Raw genomic sequence first — 21,258 nt, 5'->3', positions numbered from 1 at the left:
ATAGTGAAAAGGATGCCTTACTTTCTCTGTCAGAAATACAGTTGTACAAAGACCTGATCCATGTTTCTGATGGACAGAGGTCACTAACATTATATTGTCTCAAGCCAATGCAGTCATTGCAGATGCCATCACTGCTTCTAACAATTCTTTGAGATCACAATATTAACTCCTATCGCCACTATTAGAAATAGATGTCTTTTATAATTTGTTGTAAATATAAATTTGCATTATGCAACTAATCTGTTTTATGCTGTTCTTGGAAGTAGTTTTCACCTTTTGAGTCACCTTAATTTATAGCACTATACACAATACAGATTGTGTCAAAGCAGTTTTAAAGGGGTCATCGGATGCAAAGTTCACTTTTTCATGTTGTTTGAACATAAATGTGTATTGGCAGTGTGTGTAAACATCTACCCTATAATGATAAAAATCCACCCATATTTCCCCTTTTTCAAATCAAGCCGTTCTCAAATCATGCCACAGAATGAGTTGATTTTTTTTGCAGAGCTGATTTTGGTAAAAGGGTGTTTTTTACACTACTATTGAGAATTTTGAACCAAAGTATTATAGACTTTTCATTAAAGGATTATTTCACTTTCATAACAACAATGTACAGATAATGTACACACCCCCTTGTCATCCAAGATGTTCATGTCTTTCTTTCCTCAGTCGTAAAGAAATTATGTTTTCTTTGATGAAAACATTTCAGGATTTCTCTGTATATAATGGATATGTATGGCGCCCTGAAGTTTGAACTTCCAAAATGCAGTTTAAATGCAGCTTCAAAAGGCTCTAACGATCCCAGCCGAGGAGGAAGGGTCTTATCTAACGAAACGATCAGTTATTTTCTAAACAAATTGACAATTTATATACTTTTTAACCTCAAATGCTCAGTAAATACAGTTAGGGTATGTTGAAAAACCCATCTCGTTTTCTTCCCTAACTTCAAAATTGACTTAGATCGCTGCAAAAGTACCGACACAGTGTTTACAAAGTGAACATACAGAGAAACTCAAACCCCCTTTACAAAAAAACAAAACAAAAAAAAACAGCATTGTAGGACGATTTTGACGTTGAAGACAAACAAGATGGGAGTTTTTCGACATACCCTAACTGCATTTAAACTGCATTTTGGAAGTTCAAACTTTGGGGCGCCATACATATCCATTATATAGAGAGAAATCCTGAAATGTTTTCCTCAAAATAACATAATTTCGTCACAACTGAGGAAAGAAAGACATGAACATTTTGGATGACAAGGGGGTACATTATCTGTACCTTGCTGTTATGAAAGTGAACTAATCCTTTAAGACCATAAATAATCAAATCAACTTGTGGAAAATAGGCATCCGATGACCCGTTTAAAGTGTTAAACAGGAAAATAATGTTTCAATGATGCAAGCAAAATTTAATTTAAATTCAATTGTAAAGACAATACTAAAAAGTTTTTCTTTCAGTTAATATCAGTTCATTGTTGATTCAGTTTGGTTCAATAATTAAATCATTTAATTTAATAATTATGGAACGAGTTCAGTTTATCTATAAAGCAGCTCTGTCGAAAACAGGGATGTCATTACCCAGGCCAGTTCAGTTCTCATTTAAAAGTGTCTCTGCAATCAAGTCAATAATGTTACCAAATAGTAAGTGTGCTAACTAAGCAAGCCAAAAGCCAACAGAGGTAATGACAACACAAATTCCATTGGTGACAAACGTGAAGGGAAAAAAACATGCTCAGTCGTACAACCAGTTCTCCTCTGACTAGACAAACCAGTTTATGTGAGACTCTCTCTAGTCTTTCCCTCCCTCCACAGGTACAGCAACAAATTATGAACAAAATGTTCATTTCTGTGCTTAATGAATCAGTTTTTCTGTGCTGTAAGGTCATGTAACAATAAATAACAAATAATTATTTTGTGTCAGTGTTTGTTTTGGTGGTGCACTCCTTTAGTTCCTTGTGATTCCAAGGTCCTGTAGGGGAAGTTATTCTGAGAAAAAGTTAAGGGTGCACATGAATTTAAAAATAATGATGTGCATGAAAAAAATATTTATTATAAAACCTGTAAATATTCTGTAAAAGTAATTATAATTGTCCATTTTGATTAACTGGTGACTGATGTTTACTACATTGAACATTTTTTACATTTCACTTTCACTTTAGTTTGTAAACAGATGGTTCTAGGACTAGCTTTTGGTCACTGAACTGAACACTGAACACTTCTTTTCAGATGAAAACAAATTTTGTTTTTCATTTGGAAACCAAGGTCCTGAATTCTGGAGGAAGGGGGAAAAGCTCATAGCCTAAGTTGATTGAAGTCGATTGATTGCTGGTCCACTGTGTTTTTTTGAAGACCAAAGTCACTGCATTGTTTACCAAGAAATTTTAGAGCACTTCATGCTTCCTTCTGCTGACCAGCTTTTTAAAGGTGCTGATTTCACTTTCCAGCAGGATTTGGCACCTGCCCACACTGCCAAAAAGCACCAAAAGTTGGTTAAATGACCATGGTGTTGGTCTGCTTGACTGACCAGCAAATTTACCAGATCCGAACCCATAGAGAATCTATGGAGTATTGTTAAGAGGAAAATGAGAAACAAGAGACCAAAAAATGCACATTAGCTGAAGGTCACTGAAACCTACTATATAAGTTCCAAAACAATCAATCCACAGTAAAATACACACAGCCTGCATAAAGTAGCTGTGCCTTTCCACAAACCGCTGTGACTTCCGTAAAAATGTGACATCCGATCTACACAGTCACCACCTTCAGTCACCACCCAGAGCACCAATTACCGTCCCACCATTCTTTTGCCAAACCCAACACAGAAACAAGTCGAGAAAATGCTGTTCAGTCAATAGGTGTCAGGAAACTCATCGCACAGGCATCTGAACAACATAATATAAAAGACCAGTGGCACGTCAGCCTTAGCCCCTCTCACACAGCCATTCAGGAAAATACAAGGATAATGTGTCCCATGATTTGTTCCGGAATTGTTTGATTTGGTTCATTCACACAGTGATTTTCCGGAATCTGTGTGTGCTTTAACGTTACACATAACCTGAAAAGATCCTGTGAAGACATGTGACATTTGGATGGGACATGTAATGCGACGGGTACATTTCACTAAACTTAAAGGGATAGTTCACCCAAAAATGAAAATCCAAGATGTAGGTGACTTTGTTTCTTCAGCAGAACACAAACGAAGAATTTTAACTCAAAGCGGTGCAGTCTGTCAGTCATATAATGGGAGTGGATGGGCTAAACAAAACAAGTAAAACAAAGTAAAACAAAACAAGCCCAGACAAATCCAAATTACACCCTGCGGCTCGTGACGATACATTGATTTCCTAAGACACGAAACGATCGTTTTTTGCGAGAAACTGAATAGCATTTATATCATTTTTTACCTTTGATACACCATGTCCATCTGTCATGAGCGCAAGCACGTATACATGGAAGCAATCTGTCGTGTGTATATGACACTCATTGTTTACACAGTGCACAGAGATTGTGGGTATAGCGGCTATTCAAAATGCTAATTACTTGCGCTTATCCTGATTGTTCAAACCAATTTAAAGCTAAAAGATTACGTTTGCTTGCGCAAACTTATCCGGGACTTTTCACTGATTTCCCCTTCCAGAGTTTGCGTATTCTACGCACGAGCCGGATGAAAAGCTCGTGCTCAGGACAGATGGACATGCTGTGTATCAAAGGTAAAAAAATTATATAAATACTGCTCAGTTTCTCGCGAAAAACTATCATTTCGTGTCTTAGGACATCAATGTATCGTTACAAGCCGCAGGGTGTAATTTGGATTTGTCTGTGCATGTTTTGTTTTATTTTTACAGGTTTGGTGCCCATCCACTGGTATTATATGACTGACAGACTGCATCTCTTTGAGTTAAAAATCTTCATTTGTGTTCTGCTGAAGACACAAAGTCACCTACATCTTGGATTCCCTGGGGGGTAAGCGAATAAACATCAAATTTTCATTTTTGGGTGAACTATCCCTTTAAACTAACCTGACAAACAATCTGTGCTTCAGTGCTGATAGTGAGGAGCTCCTTGATCGCTTCTTCATTCCACTTTGCAAATATTTTTTTTGTTGTTGTGAAGAGTCGCACGAAAAATGTGCATCATCACTACAACACTGACTTTATGGCATTTGGTTCTGGCTTTTGTTCATGCAGCACTCGTTCCCATAATTATCCGGAATCAGCACGCAGTGTGAAAGGGGCTTTACTAAAGCAACAGTTACGTAGCTTACTGCATTCGGTGTTTGAAAAAGAAAAAAACATTAATTATCATTCTGAAACATCCTGTTGAGTGTCACCAAGCCTCAGGAGGCTAGGCTACAGCACACATGACCGTAGTTACTTGTGGTTGGCCTGGCCGTGCATCACTCAGAAAACAACAGGCCAATCAGAAGAGAGGCGCATGAATATTAATTAGACAGGCAAAAATTTACCTGTTCTTGACAGAGCTCCTAGGAAAGGAGCTGTAAAATTATATTGAGACAGATTTTGGCACTTATAACGCAAATATATATTCTTAAGGACATCAACAACTAAAATAAACCTCCAGAAATGTGTAGAATATGTGACCTTTAAATGTGAGCCAAAAAAATCACAATTAAAAGAGCTACTTCAGTCTGTGTGCACTGAATTTCACATGACTTAGTTTCAGTTACTGAAATAAATACATGAACTTTTCCACGACATTCTAATTTATTAAGCTGCACCTATAGATATATCACTGTTAATATATAACACATACTAATGAATTCTATACAATGAAGTGATTTTACAAATTTAGCAGAGTAAAATCTGCCTTACAAAAGCTGTAATCCATTTCCATAATGAATGATTATCTCTGAATGTTCCTGTGTTCACACTCCTAGATCATAACTTCTGGTCCCAGATCTGAAAATGCAAACTGAAACCGATTGTCTACTAGACAGTAACAGTCATTTTAAGATTTATGATAATGCCATACACTGTAAAAAGTAATCACTGAATCTACTAAGAAAAGCATGTAAATATAACTAATTTCGACAAATTTGTTGATTTTACTTGAGTGCACCGAGTTATTTGAACTTTTAGGTGGATGCCGTAGGGAAACTAAACAACTTTAGTAAACAGTACTAAAGAGCATCTAGTGTGTTGTACTAAAGGTCTGTTCACACTGTTGTAATAACCAGACCAGCAGGGGGCGAAAGTGCACCTTAGGTAAAAAACGAACACAAACAGAAACATCACCAGAAGAAGACGACTAACTGAACTTCACAGTCAGATCCTGTTTGAAATACGGCAGAAAGATTAGGTAAGTTTTTGGTGATTTATTTAGAAACTGTATTCTTCTCAGAGTGTGTGCTATTGTTTTTGAGGAACAAAACACTAAATTTGAATGAGTTTTACTGACGAGCATAACCGTAACCTTCAGTTAGCTTACTAGCTAGCCAGTTACTTCTAACCTTAGTAATAATGTAAAATAAACGTGAATAGACATCAGCAAGTATGTTAAGAGATACAGTACAACTTATTAAAATGTGTCATGTCTCGTGTAATCCGTTTTCCAGTATTTAATGTTTGACCAAATGTCATGAAACATTATTCTATATTTTTTTAAGTGCATTAATGCCCAGCGTTAATTATTACCATTTTCTTTTCATATTGTATGTGCTCTTTTTTGAGGACTTAAACTCATGCAGTGGAAGTTGAAGTCTGCTTGTTCATTGAGTGAAAAAGGGGTCAACTCTTGAAAAACTGATTCAAATATGGATCCTATGGAATATGTAAGTACTCAATTTTTATGTTGATTTCATATCACAGATAATACGCTTATTACCATAGGGTGCACTTTGTAAAATCACACAGAATGATATTTATTATATTGTATGCCTAATGTTTGTGATATGAGTGCTATTAAATATGACTCTTTTCATAATTGTACAGACATCAAACAATAATGGGAGATGACCAGCAGTTCTCCATGGCCTTCCACTCTTCCTTGAAGAGGATCTTGCAAGACATGTTTTGTAAGTAATTTTGCCTGTGATATTCTGGTTATTTAGTGTAACTCAAACAATTCTGATCTGGCAAGAAAAAGTCAGGACCCAGAAACAATATAAGAAAGAAAGAAAGTGAAACAAAAAAATTAGGAGAAAGGGAAAAATACTTAAGGGATTATGAAAATTAAAATTCAACCTTTCATTTTCAGAACACAAATTAAGATATTTTAAATTAAATTTAAGAGCTTTCTGACCCTGTGTAGATATCAACGCAGCTACCACTTTCAAGGCTCAGAAACACCAAGCTACAAGAATACTTTTTGTGCGCAAAGAAAACAAAAATAAGAGATTTTCACTTTTCACATTCAGGAGAGTACCATGACGCATGCATGTGATACTGTTGACGCAGGAGCCCGTTGTTCTGACATGGGACCCGCACCTTGGGGCTCTGCTCTGCACCTTGTTTACGAGCAGAGGAATTGATGCACATACATCATGGTACTCTCAGGAAGGCATATCAACTGATGAATCATTGAATAAAGTTTTTATTTTTGTTTTCTTTGCGCACAAAAAATATTCTTGTAACTTCATACCAATACAATTGAACCACTGATGTTCTTAATACCTTAGTACCTTTCTGGGACGTGAATGTGTCAGTTGTGTTGCTGTCTATGCAAAGTCAAAAAAAGCTCAGACTTAATAAAAATATAGATGAATGATTTTCTTACAGCTTTGAAACGACATGAGGGTGAGTAATTAATGACCGAATTTTCATTTGAAAGACAATAGAAATTGGGTAAAAAAACAAAGAACAAAGAAGCAAAGAAGTCAGAAAGGAAAGACAAAAAAGAATGAAGGTAAGCAAATTAAAGAAGTATAAAAACAAAAAAGGAGGTTAGAAAGAAATAAAAGAAATCATATCATACCAAAAGAAAGTAAGAGTCTAAGGCTGATGTTACACGGGACAACTTTTTGAGCCCTGTTGCTTAACAATGTTGTTTGTGCACTTGCCCATTGAGAATGGGCTACAAATTTCTAACTGGACACTTTAGATCGGTCATGGGCCCTGTGTCTCACCTGGTTGTCTGTTGACTGCAACATTGCGAACCAACATTGCTCAGTAGGTTGCACCGTGCATCGTCTGTCTTGTATATGAGTGACAGAGACTTGAAAACCGCTCGTTTAACATGGCTTATGATGGTGCTCTCTTGGTCATGCTTTTCTGAATATTCTTTAGAAATCATGCAAAATATAAATATGTCAGTTTTTAATCAAAATATTTTTGTGCAAACAATTGAATGTCTTTTTTTTCCATCTTTGGCATCCACTGCTTTGCCCAGTTTGAAGGGCATTTACATCTAAAGACAATACACAGTTATAAATGTATGCAACTGTATAACCATAATACGCATTCTTATATGTATTTACTTATTTTTTGTCATATGCTACTTCTGTTTCTAGGACTGTGAAGAAGTGATGTCAATCAGCATATTGACCAAGATCCCTGAGCTGAGGACTCACTGCATCTTGATGCCAGATCTACTGTAATAATTTTGGAGGGTACAATTATATTGGACAATCAGTGGAAATGGAAAATCTTCCCCTAGCCATGTGCCTGGTCTTTGAACTCAGTTATGCTATGTAAGAAGAGTATCCTCCAGTTTTGAAGGATACCTTTGATTTCATTCAATGGCTGAACCTAAAATAAGAACCTGAAAAATCATCTGATGTAAAAATGTTATTGTGGATGAAGTGTTTCATTTCATTTAGGAAAACATGCAGTTTGCTTAAAGTTAAATCAACTTTTGTTGATCTTTGACACACAATGCAAAATATTTGTAATGATATTTGACAGATTTCTTTCCCTCCACTGAAAGTTTATATGCCCAAAACGTTCATAAAGAGGTAGTAAAACAAATTCATATGAAAGGAGTGTTTTAATCCAAGTCTTCTAAAGAGGCACAGTCACTTTATGATGAAACGATTTAATTTAAGCTTTTATTCACATATAACTCGTATTACTCAGCACATTTGAGCTTCCATATGAACCAATAAGGTTTGCTTGTGCACATCAAGCAAGTGTGTTTAAGCTTCTGTTTGTCCACTGATGCTGTTTATCATATAAAGAGATCATGTCTCTTCATAAAACTTGGATTAAACTTCTTGTTTCATATCAATGCATTTTATTATCTCTTTATGAAAGTTTTGAAGCGTCAAGTTTTTGTGAATATGCTTTCAATGAAAAAGAATCTTATCAGGTCGTGTGATTTAAAAGTATAACATTTTTTCTATTCTATTTTTTTTTTTTTTTTTGCAGTATGTGCAATTTTTTGTTTTAAGGTTGATTCTTTAAATGTAAGGACTTTACATTTTATTAAACAAATAAATGTCCTATTTTTGTGCCAACAATTTGTTGTCTGTCTTTGTATTAACAACCTAAAGATTTGAGTACAACTTACTTGAGAAATGTAAGGTAATCAGTTTCCACACATTTTGCTAGTAATGTGAACAAAGAAGACTTGTAAAGTCAACTGTTTTGTTTGAGTTCTGTGCACTAAGCTTAACTTAACTCTAAGTTAACTAAACTTGTCAAAGTGAGTTACAAATACTCAAAAATGATGAACTAATTTACTTGAAAAAGTTGAGGTAATCAATTACCACAGGTTTTCTAAGTAAATACAACTTATTACTTTTTACAGTGTATACGCATACAAAAAAAGTACAGAAATGCAGTAGCTATATATCTTTTCATTATTGAGTTATAACCAAAACTGGGTATTTTAAATTTCGATCTGTCCTGCGATAACTGAGTTAATGTCAACTAATTACACTGCATAATCTTTTTGTCATGAATCAGAAGAGAAGACACAGGCAATAGCGTTAATGATGTTTTTTTTTAATCATTAAAACAGCAAAGCAGAATAACAACATTATGATTGCCAGTTTTGTCAAAGAGTACTGTAGGAATGCAGATCTACATTCCAGCCCTAACCACACTTAGTCTTATTTGGAATTAAAACTATTTTAGTTTCATGTGAGGTTAGCAAGAACCATGCCTAACATTTCTACAACCAGTAGATTTGGGAATGAAGTCAAACTTCTCTCTAGGCCAAGCTGGTTAACTTTAATTTTATCTGACATCTAAACAGTTTCACTTGATTTGAAAACTGCAGTGATACGCATTTCACATCTCATGAAACAGTTCCCATAGGTACGTTTTTGCCATGAAACCCTGTTAATGTCATTTAGCAACTTTTAGCAAAAAATAAAAATAAAAAAAAAATGTCCTGCTTTTAGCATTCCAGCCACAACCACTTTGTCTTATTTGGCATTAAAATGTTTTTTGATCTAATGTGTGGTTTGCAAGAGATAAATAGATTATGGGGAAATCCACTGGTCAAACTTCTTTCTAGGCCAAGCTGCATTCTTTTAGCTTATCTGACATCTAAACAGTTTCATTTTATTTGTTTTCAAGATGTTCACAAGGTGTTTGATCAACTGTTTCATAAGAAAGTAAATTTTCTTCCTTGTTGACATACTTATTGCCACACACATCACAAAATGATTATGATTTATGCAGTCTCTAATTAACATTTAAACTATGTGTGACGTAGACATTTATCACGTGTGTAAAGGTGTATAAATATACTGACAGAAACTGTGCATAAGTTACTGTGTCCACATGCAAAATCTGCGAAAAGGTAATTTACTTAAACATTCTTTTAGTAATAATTTTTCTTTAATTGTATAATATGTAATATTTTGTGAGGAAATTTTTAATCAAAGTTTAACAAAGTTAACTGCTGATTTTTTTAATTTAATTCAAAATTTAAGAAAAGTGATTTTTTTTGTGAAAAAATCTCTATTCAATGACACATGATTTATGTACCGATTAAAAGAGATATCAAAAATGTCCTCTGTACTTTTTATTTTTACGTCAACAAAATGAAACCGAAATTTTTTATCTTTATTTTCGTCTTTATTTTCGTGTTGGCATTTCTATTCTGGAAATTTATGAGAATTTTGGCATATTTAATTATTAGATAATGGCATAACATTTCAGAAAACATTCTCCCCACATTTGGTTATGTAATCAGTAAACTGTCTAGTGCTTTTTATTAGTTTTTTATTTTCTTGACTGGTTAGGGATTAAAGTTTCAGACTGTGAATTTTCCCACAGCACCTACTTTTGTGGACAGTCATGGTTTCACTGGTTGTAGTGGGTGTATTTCTCCTCTGTGGGACCATGTTTCAACCCCCCCGGGTGGCAGCATTCAAACCTCTCTTTCAGGACGGCTCCCTCACCCATCGAGAAATCACTCAGTTGGCCATCCTCCGCAAGACAGCAGAAGTGTGTCGTGACATAGCCACTGCCCAGGGCCGCGACTTCACACTGCCTGTAAGACAAATCTAATAAAATTTAAGAGAATTAGCTATTTTAAGTCATGCAAACTATTAACTGGCAATTCTGAGTTACAAAAAGTTTGTGATTAACATTCCTTGTCCTTTACAGAGACTTTACATTTTGTTACAACAAATTATAAATGTAAATTTTGAAACAGAAATTTTTAGTTCTCCGCAAGTTATGCTACATACATAATTTGGATTAAACACTGAACTGGAAATTGAAAAACAGAGGGAACTTAAGTTAAATAATAATAATAATAAATAAATCAATAATAAGAATTATAATAAGAATATTCTCCTCTTTCCACTAATTTCCAGATAAACAACGGATTGACTCCACATGCTGTCCAAAAAGCCTGCTCAACATCTTCTGCTACATCTTTTGACCCCACTTCCTTTAGTTTTTATTCAGCTATAGAAGATACTTTTCTAAGCAACGCAGCTGTAGATATAGCATTCGCACTGAGTGAGGCACATCATGTAGATAACGAGGCTTTCAATAAGGGCCGGGATCTCATTACTCAAGGTGTGGCTGCAGTAAAGGCCAGCGTGCGACAGGAAAGCTATATCTCTGCCCGTGAAACACTGGGGGCACTATGCCACACTCTACAGGTAATGTAATGAACAGGGATGCACCGATAACATTTTGTTAATGATAATATTGATAATTTTGGCTACAGAAACCAATAGAATATTAATCATGTGAACTCCTGTAAACTTTTCAGTCTAAGGATCTAGTAAGATCTACCTCTAAGGAGGTAATAGTTCAAAACGTCTATAATACAGAGAAAACCTGACCGGGGGGAATTCATAAATGAAGTGTATGCCCACTACTCCAGGCACCACTACACCAGTGCTTTGTTGATCTCCCTGTTAATTTATTAGCACAGTGCACATTAGGGCTGTTCCACTGCAAATGTAGGGGAGAGCGGGGTAAGTTGTCACACTTTTCACACTGTCTAACTTTTACTGAGCACCATACATCACAATGTAATAAATGTCTTACCAAATGAAAGAAGGAAGTCATATATGCACATATGATGTATTCATTACATTTTCATGTCTTATCCCATTACGGAGTTGTAGACTGTTGAATGTAGAATGTGTACTTGTGACAATTTGCCCCATCAGCAAGTAAGTTGTCACACTAGATTATCTAAAAATAAGAACACAACTACTTAATTGTGATTATTGATTTTAATTGTTAAATTCAAAGCAAAACTGGAAATATGAACAATTATGCCTAGAGAATTTGGAAAAAAAAACTAGTTTTCAGTCCATTAGACATTTCAATCAAAACATTAAGTGGCAAGACAACTTTACTTTGAACTTTAAACTCAAATGTTCTCTGGCTTGCACATAAATCCATGATAACTGAATGGAATGCTGCAAATAACTCGGTTAGCTAAATATGTTTAACCTCTAAACAAATCAGATGCACTGTATCTGATTAATCACTCATCTTCAGAGTCACAATTCTGGCACACATAAATTGCCTGGCCTGAGGTGCAAGCATCATGGGCCCATTTGAGCATGTTTTTGTACTGGGGCAAGTTGTCACATATGACGACTTGCCTCAAACTGCTAATGTTGGCTAAATGTCAGGGTTAGCTCAAAATAGCACGTCAGCTAAAGTATCAAAAGACACGTTACTGTCTCCTCTATTTTGTGCAGAATAATAATTTTTAACATCTATACCTAACAAAGTTGTAATGAAATGAAGAAAATTTAAAGTTTTTTTTTTTTTTTTTTTACTTTTTAGGTCAAAAAAAAAATGTGCTCACCTCAGATTAGAGCAGTCTTGACCACATGTGAACAGGAGGTTGACTATAGAAGAAGTCACACAAAGTGGCTATTTCATTTTTGAGATAGAGCTTCTAGTGTTGGAGTTATGAACAGTGTGACAACGTACCCATGTGACAACTTACCCCGCTCTCCCTAATCACACAAGACGTTTTCCTTTATTAATACAGGAAATTATTTATAGCCTAAATCTTCCTTTATGAAAAAAATACAAAAATAAATAAACAAAATAAACCATGGTTTTATTGTAGTAAACCTGTAGTAACCATGGTTTTCGGGGTATTGGTTATTTGTATAACCACAGTTTTACAAGCATGGACAAACTTGTAGCAAAACACTGGATAATTTGTGGTTACCATGATTTTTAACTATAGCCCTTTTGTATCAACAATGAACATATTTTCGGAATTAGCCTACAAGTTATTGCCTTTTCAACATTTTAAATCCCGCTTCCACATTTTAAAAATGTACTCAATCCTATTGACCATATGCAGCTTTATTTAGAACTTCCGCATATTGATAAGCCAGCTGGTAAACTTCAGCTGAAGTTCATTTTATATGTGCTATATCGGTGGACACTCTTGAGACTCCTCTACTCCCTCGTTCCAATCAGAAACTGAGAAATACCAAGCCTGGCAATCCCAGGGGAGTACCTGCATAGTTGTACATTTAAATGCTGTTTAAGCTAATGTTAGCTAGCTAGCGATACGTCTCTTCAAGGACATCTTAATCTTATTCTTGATAACTTTCCTTCACAGTCATGAATACATTTTTAAAATCTTGTAATATTTTAAAGCCTTTATTATTTTTTAACTCCACAGCTGTGCAATAAAATTCACTTCAAAGATTCACTTTTCATTCATAAAGACTATGTAGAGAAAACGAGCAAAGTACACCCCTATTACGGCAGTTATTACAGTTGATCAGAAATGACTGAGCTGGCTTGTCTAAACAAGGAAGTAATTTGTGCATATGGTCAAATGTGACGTCCTGAAATAAAAAGAACAACAAATGAATTTATAAATGAATGTAAGGTGAATAATATATTTAATTTTATAAAATGCAATCATTATTTTCATGTGTTGTTGGTTTGTGTGCAGGATTTCTATAGCCACAGTAACTGGGTGGAACTGGGAAGCTCTGCTCCTTTCAGCACACTGATCAAACCCGAGCTTCCACTCAACAATATAGCAGGTACAACAAAATACAAGCACCCCTTTTTCCACACCACCTATGTGTTTAAAAATAGTTTTGCAACAATATGACTTATTAAAACTTTTTTTTCTTAATCTCTTCTCTATGTATCCAGACCCAAGCACACCAACATGCAAAAGCTGCACCGGGCAAAACTGTGTTGATAACATTCTCCCAGAAATACTGCTGCAAAAGAAACTAACCTCAGGATATTTTAGTGTTTTCTCCTCCAAAAAACCTGCAGGTAGGGAAGTTTGGGATCACAGGTGCTGGTCATATAATTAGAATATCTTCAAAAAGTTGATTTATTTCACTAATTCCATTCAAGAAGTGACACTTGTATAATGTATACATTCATTCTACACAGACTGATATAATTCAAGTGTAAATTTCTTTTAATTTTGATGATTATAACTGACAACTAATGAAAACCCCAATTCAGCATTTCAGAAAATTAGAATATTACTTAAGACCAATACAAATAAAGGATTTTTAGAAATCTTGGCCAACTGAAAAGTATGAACATGAAAAGTATGAGCATGTACAGCACTCAATACTTAGTCGGGGCTCCTTTTGCCTGAATTACTGCAGCAATGCGGCGTGGCATGGAGTCGATCAGTCTGTGGCACTGCTCAGGTGTTATGAGAGCCCAGGTTGCTCTGATAGTGGCCTTCAGCTCTTCTGCATTGTTGAGTCTGGCATATCGCATCTTCCTCTTCACAATACCCCACAGATTTTCTATGGGGTTAAGGTCAGGTGAGTTTGCTGGCCAATTAAGAACAGGGATAACATGGTCCTTAAACCAGGTACTGGTAGCTTTGACCTTGGACCTCAGAAAACACAGTGGACCAACAACAGCAGATGACATGGCACCCCAAACCATCGCTGACTGTGGAAACTTTACACTGGACCTCAAGCAACGTGGATTCCGTGCATCTCCTCTATTTATCCAGACTCTGGGACCCTGATTTCCACAGGAAATGCAAAGTTTACTTTCATCACAGAACATAACTTTGGACCACTCAGCAGCAGTCCAGTCCTTTTTGTCTTTAGCCCAGGCGAGACACTTCTAACACAATTCTCTCCAGGGTGCGGTTATCCCTATAGCTTGTACACTTTTTTTTTTTTTACCACATCCTTCCCTTCGCCTCTCTATTAATGTGCTTGGACACAGAGCTCTGTGAACAGCCAGCCTCTTTTACAATGACTTTTTGTGTCTTGCCCTTCTTGTACAAGGTGTCAGTGGTCGTCTTTTGGACAACTTGATTGTGCATGATTGTGTAGCATGATTGTGTAGCCTACAGAACTAGACTGAGACCATTTAAAGATAGGCTGACCATATTCTGAGAATCCAAAAAGAGGACACCCTCCCCAGGATGGGCCGTGGCTGAATTAAAAGTGATGAATTAATTACGTTCACTGAAATGAAAAACCCGGACATTTTATGATATTTTACAAAATCCCCCCGGACATAATTTTATTATATTAAAATCCCCCCGGACATGTCTGGGTAAAAGAGGACGTATGGTCACCCTATTTAAAGACCTTTGAAGATGTTTTGAGTTAATTAGTTGATTAGATTGTGGCACCAGGTGTCTTCTATACTGAACCTTTTCACAATATTCAAATTTTCTGAGATAATGAATTGGGGTTTTCATTAGTTGTCAGTTATAAGCATCAAAATTTTAATAAATAAACACTCGACATATATCAGTCTGTGTGGAATGAATGTATACATTATACAAGTTTCACTTCTTGAATGGAATCAGTGAAATAAATCAACTTTTTGAAGATATTCTAATTATATGACCAGCACCTATATATTCTTGATCTCCTCTGTACATTATCACATATCACAGGATGGCTGGAATAGATACCACAAATTTATTCACAAACAAATTTTTCTTTCAGGCAAGTGTAGCCATGGTGGTTTTCTTGACAGGACCAGTTATAAAGAACCCATTGGAGGTATCAATAAGGATGATATCAATTCAGATCATGGCTTCCTTCACCTTCGTGCTGCTGAAATGGCCATCGATGCTACTATGGAAGTGCTGCAAGACATCCGACTGGCCACAGGCGACCGAGCCTTTCTTCAGTATGAGCCCTTCCTTACACATGACACATAGTTTTGGACTCTTTTGTAATGAAATAAATGGTTAGGCTTTTGTCCAATTAAAAAAAAAAACATAAATATAACATACACATAAATATAAGATTTGAGGAAGCAGCAATTCAGATTGGCATTCAGATAGGTTTGATTATAGATTCCCGAGGTCAAAAGATTAGTTTTTTCTCAAGTCATAGCGCCCACTAGAATCAAAAACTTGATAGGGCCTGCTGTTCATGCTTAGGCAGTTTTCTTCCTTTCTTTCTTTTTCTCAGATTGGTGGGCCTCAGTCAAACCTCAGTTCTGGCTTTTGTGATTGACACCACAGGCAGCATGTCTGATGATATTGAAGAGGCAAAGAGAGTGTCTTTCAGCATCATAGACAGCAGGAGAGGAACACCAGAAGAACCTTCAGAATACATTCTAGTCCCATTTAATGATCCAGGTAGTCATACTGTGTATTTAGTCATATAATAATCTAGCTGTTTTTGTTGTTGCAAAGGAAGCAGTGCCTCCTCACAACATTTGGATGACAACAGTGTGAAAATATAAAATTAAGTAAACTTATGTAAAACATGAAGCTATAACATTCTGTGTCATATCTGTCTCAAATAGATTTTGGACCTCTGACAAGGACTGACAATGCAGATATTTTCAAACAGAGAATCAATTCTCTTTCAGCATTTGATGGAGGAGACACCCCAGAGATGTGCCTGTCAGGACTGCTGGTGTGTTTGTTTTTGTGACATATCAGGACACAAATTTGTGTAATAACATGGGTATGACATAGGTATTACAAGGAGAGGGTGACTTATGAGGACATTGCCCCTGTCCCCACTTTTCAAAAGGCTTATAAATCATACAGAATACGTTTTTTTTTTTGAGAATGTAAAGATATGCACAGTCTCCTGTGAGGGCTAGGTTTAGGTGTAGGGAAGGTGTAGGGTGATAGCAAATATCGCTTGTACAGTATAAAAACCATTACGTCTATGGAATGTCCCCACAATTCACAAAAACAAACATGTGTGTGTGTGTGTGTGTGTGTGTGTGTGTGTGTGTGTGTGTTAATTGAGAAAATTACTCCTTTTAATTGATATTCAGTATAAGACTATGATATTGACTTTTTTGTTATTGTGAATATCTTAAGCTGAGTTAAGTTTTAATTCTGCAATAAAGCCAGACTGAGAATTTATAATAATCTTGAGATCTTGTTTTTCTTTTCTCATGGTTCTCCAGTTGGCACTAGCAGGAGCTCCTCCATCTACAGACATTTTTGTTTTCACTGATGCTGCAGCAAAGGACTCAGAATTAAAAAGCACCGTTCAGGCCATGATTGAACGCACCAAGTCAACAGTGAGTACCTGTAAATCACTTCCACATAATTGCTGCTATTTTTTAATGGTCTGTAATGACATTTTTCTGTGTTTCTATCTGCTCTTTCTTCACACATCCAGGTCACTTTCCTGTTGACTAACCCCTTCTCATTCCGCAGAAGAAGGGATGTCTCACAATCTCAAAGTTTTACATCAAGATCAATGTCTGAATCAGAAATACAGCTGTACAGAGATCTGGCCCATGTTTCTGGTGGACAGACCATAGAGGTCACAAAAGCTACATTGTCTCAAGCCACTGCAGTCATTACAGATGCATCTACCTCAGCCCTGGTATGTTCTAAGAATGACAGATGATGACTTTGCAATACTTTGCAATACAATATGGTGATTGCGAATGTTGCTGTTAAACACTGCAACATACAGGAAACTTTTTTGTTTCCTGAAGGTGACACTGCTTCAGGTGGTGAGAAGTCCAGCCGTTGCAGAAAACTTTTTCTTTGTCTTAGATCCATCTCTGTCCAATGTGACTGTGTATGTCACTGGAGACTCTCCAGTTTTTACCATCTACAGCCCGACAGGTGAGCCAACATACCTTGAACTTTGTTTGCTAATTATAAGGGTTTTATCTTCTTCAATACAAAAATGCAAAATTGGATTAAATTATATAGTTTAAGATGTTTCTTTCCTGTGTTTCAGGTGTATCTCAGTCAGATTCAGTGGCAGATGGTCCTCTGGGCAGCATCTTGACTGTAGGAAATCTGAAGAGAGTAAAACTCAACTCTGACAACCAGACAGGAGAATGGAAGATCAGCATCAGCTCTACACGCTTCTACAGCCTTATAGTCACTGGTAAGGGATTTTAGTCTGCCAGTATGTGCTTTGTTTTGTTTGTAAACCATTGAGATGTTATTGAGATCTTGTTTTTCTTGTTTTCTAGTTTTTTTTTATGTTTTAATTGTGATTACAGGACAGAGTTCTGTGAACTTTCTCTTTAACTTTGTGGAGCAGTTAGAAGGGGGGTTCGCACCGTTATCCAATCGTCCTTTCATTGGTAAATATTTTTGGTAGAATACTCACCTTGTGTTCCCAAAAAGGTGCACTATTTGATTAGTAATACAGTAAAAAAAATGTTTTTATTATTATTAAATAATAAAAATTTAAAACAGCTATTTTCTATTTTAATAAAAAAAAATTGTAATGTATTACTCTTATGACAGAGCTGATTTGTATCAGCCTACAGTCTTCAGTGTCACATTAATTATTTTTATTATTATCAATGTTAAAAAACATTTTTTTCAGTAAAACGTGCTTCAGGATTCTTTGATGAATGTTTATTATGAATATATTTATCATAACTTTTGATCAGTTTAATGTAAATGCGTTTCTGATTGCTCAGGTCGGAATGCTACTTTGTTTGTCTCTGTGACCGGAGGAGATTCAGTCACATTGACTGACGTGCTTCTAATTGAAGCTTCAGGATCCGGTGTTGTTAATGGAACCATTAAATCATTGGGTGCAACAGACTTCCTGGTCAACATAGACAGAATCCCAGAGTGGGCGTTTGTGGTGCAGATGAAAGGGCTGTTAAATGACTCAACTCGATCTTTGCCTAGTCGATTCCAGAGACAGTCACCCACCCAGCAACGAGGCTCTAGAGTTACCATCACTGTGAGCTTGAAGAATTTACAAAACCTCACAATTTACAAAATCTAAAAATACAAAACCTAACAATATTAACCATATCCCTTCTCAGGCCCTACCAAGCAGCACGATAGAGCCTGGAATCCCTTTTGTTCTCAACTTTACATTGGTCACTAATGCTACGGGTGGCAACTACACTATCCGAGCCCGGACAGACCGCAGCTTCAATGTGTCTTTCTCCAGCTCTCTGGACACGGGGATAGAGGAAAGTGCTCAAGGAACCATAACACTGACTGCACCTTCAGACACAGAGTCAGGAACGGATGTCACACTCACTATTGAAGCAGAAGATCCAAAATCCGGTGACTCAAATTATGTGGCAGTGCGGTTCACTGTCATGACTAAGGTAACTGTTATGAATGCTGCAAGATAAAACAAAAAACAAAAGTATACCTTCGTTGACTCTGTTTAACCTTTTTTTTTTTTTTGGAAGGTCACTGATTTCTCTAGCCCCGTCTGTCAGGTAGTGAGCATCAAAGCTGACTGTCCTTTTGAATGCAGCAACACATCATGGGAACTCTCTGCCAACTTGACGGATGGAAATGGTACAGGCATAGCCGGAGTGTCCCTCAGTCGTGGCAATGGCTCTCTCAGCTTAAGTTATGTGATGAGTGCGGATGGCACAAATGTGACTGTGGCATCCTACAATGCTTCCTGTTGCTCTCAGGAAGTAGAACTTGTAGCTGTGGACAGGGTGGGAAATGTGGGCACATGTTTCACCTCTATAAAGAGCCCTTCTCCAACTGTTAGCTCAAGTGCATCATATTCAGTGTCCTTCTCAATGTATGTTGCTGTAGTAGGGTTATTAGTTTCCTTTCTGTATGGATGAGAAAAAGTCAAAGTCATGAATTAAGTGAATATTCTGTTAATGTGCCACTTCTATAAAGAGCCCCTCTGTAACTATCACCACAGCAAAGCCTTCCATACAGTCACAACCACATCTAGTGGAGTCTACACTGTTTTTCTCAATACCTCTTTTGCTCTGCAACCTAGTTATTTCATTTACGTGAAAAGCTTTTTTTTTATTAACATTTATAAATGTCTAATGTAGATTAATGCTGCCTTCACATGCTATCAGAGTTATCATAAATACAAGATTCCTTGTCAGAAATGAGCTTTTTACATTGTATTTACATCTGGGTAATCTGAGATAATTATCTAAGATAATTTTGATACCTGAGTATTTAAGTCAGATGGGCCATACACGTTTAACATCCAGAAGGGGAGAAACATAGCTGTACTGTAAAATTGAATGTATGAATTTATTTTATGATTATCTTTTGATTTAAAAAGTAAATATAAGTTTCTTCACAAAATAAGATCCCACCTACTTCATTTTGGTGCATGTTAAAATGAAATGGCAGAAATGTTTTTTTTTTTTTGCAGTTTACCCAAATGTAGAGATTGTGATCTCAGGGGTCCCACAAACCATTAAAAGCTCTTAATTTCCTGTCTAATATGCTGACTATTTAATTTTTGCCTTTGTTTTGATTGTGTAATGTAGTATCCAGGATTGACCGTTTACCCCACAACTGTCAATTGTATATCAACACAATTAACCACCATCAATGAACATTCTATTAGAGAGATACCTGACTTAGTCTGCAGCTGTGAGTCACATTGGAAAGAAGTAGATTAGAGTGGGCTAAAACAACCCCCTTAGGGACTGTGCAATTATTTTTTTGTGTCCAATAGTTAGCATAGTTTTAGTGACAAAGACATAAATTATAAACCAAGTTTGAAAATGTACAGTTTTTGTTATTAGATTTGTAAAAAAAAAATTTTATTTTTTTTTACCAAAGGGGTGTTTTGCCTCATGTGAGGTAAATTGTCCCCAGTCTCACAAAGCATTTTGCTTTAAACATTTACAGCAAAATCAAAGTACAGGCAATTTTAGCTTAAAATGAAAAAGAACGTAATCAATAATTTCAAAATTATAATAGCCTATTTGAAAAATATTGTTAGCTGATGCTAACTGGCTACTTACGTCAAAATATTTTTATTCAATCAACTAGTTAGAATACATGTGATGGAAACAAAAAGGATTTGATGTTCAGGGCTTAGTAACTACAGTAAGTAAGCCATGCTCCTGGGGGTGTTTTACCCCACAGACTAGGATTTAAAAAAATTGTCATTCTAAAATATAATTACTTTTTTCTTAAATAACACTTACTACCTGTTTACAGGTTTTACTATTTTCATATCATATACAACTGTGTTGTTCTACAAAACAGCAAGCTTCAAGCTTATTACGATATATGAAACCATCATTTAAAAACAGACATAAGTTGAGTTGTAAATTAATTGTTTTACAATCTTTAATGACAATCATGTCAGAGCAGTCCTATTCTGTGTATGGCCAGAATTATTAGGTAATATGATCGATTTTTTCAGTCTAATCTTGAACATTTACCTTGCCTTTAGTTGTGGTTAAAATGCTGCAAAATGTTAACATTATTATTTTTTTCTATCTTCCACTCCTCACCTCCAGATCAACAGCAAACTGACAACTACTTTCCAGAGAGCCTGCTCAAATGCATATTCTTCCCTCTTAAAACTATCCACTTTCAAGCCTTTCTTCAGTATGAGACCTTTCAAAACCTGTATGGTTATTCAAAAATCCCCCAAAAGTTTTCTTAAATATTGTATACAGCAGGAGAGGAACATCAGTGGAACTTTCAGAATACATTCTAGTCCCAGTTA

The 21,258-nt window shown here is 35.9% G+C and overlaps 1 protein-coding gene across 1 annotated transcript; it reads left to right on the top strand.

The window, feature by feature from the left end:
- Nucleotides 1–10,207: 10,207 nt before the first annotated feature.
- Nucleotides 10,208–19,384, top strand: LOC141337427 (von Willebrand factor A domain-containing protein 7-like). Its single transcript, XM_073843243.1, has 15 exons — nucleotides 10,208–10,405; nucleotides 10,732–11,025; nucleotides 13,317–13,410; nucleotides 13,526–13,654; nucleotides 15,322–15,508; nucleotides 15,796–15,965; nucleotides 16,136–16,248; nucleotides 16,757–16,873; nucleotides 16,975–17,184; nucleotides 17,300–17,432; nucleotides 17,551–17,703; nucleotides 17,822–17,905; nucleotides 18,251–18,522; nucleotides 18,608–18,901; nucleotides 18,989–19,384. The coding sequence occupies exons 1-15, from the start codon at nucleotides 10,208–10,210 to the stop codon at nucleotides 19,382–19,384; spliced, it is 2,844 nt and encodes a 947-aa protein (XP_073699344.1).
- The last annotated feature ends 1,874 nt before the right edge of the window (nucleotides 19,385–21,258 follow it).

This window comes from Garra rufa, chromosome 6 (genome assembly GCF_049309525.1).
Source record: "Garra rufa chromosome 6, GarRuf1.0, whole genome shotgun sequence".
Taxonomy (NCBI): domain Eukaryota; kingdom Metazoa; phylum Chordata; class Actinopteri; order Cypriniformes; family Cyprinidae; genus Garra; species Garra rufa.
Note: the sequence above shows the minus strand (reverse complement) of the source record. Positions and strands in the feature narration are given on the sequence as shown.

What these genes read in the sequence shown, in the direction of transcription:
- LOC141337427 (XM_073843243.1), top strand. Translation starts at nt 10,208, where the DNA reads ATGGTTTCACTGGTTGTAGTGGGTGTATTTCTCCTCTGTGGGACCATG. An exon ending in TCCACTCAACAATATAGCAG is followed by an intron (nt 13,411 to 13,525) that starts GTACAACAAAAT and finishes CTATGTATCCAG; the next exon opens with ACCCAAGCACACCAACATGC. An exon ending in ATCCAATCGTCCTTTCATTG is followed by an intron (nt 17,906 to 18,250) that starts GTAAATATTTTT and finishes CTGATTGCTCAG; the next exon opens with GTCGGAATGCTACTTTGTTT.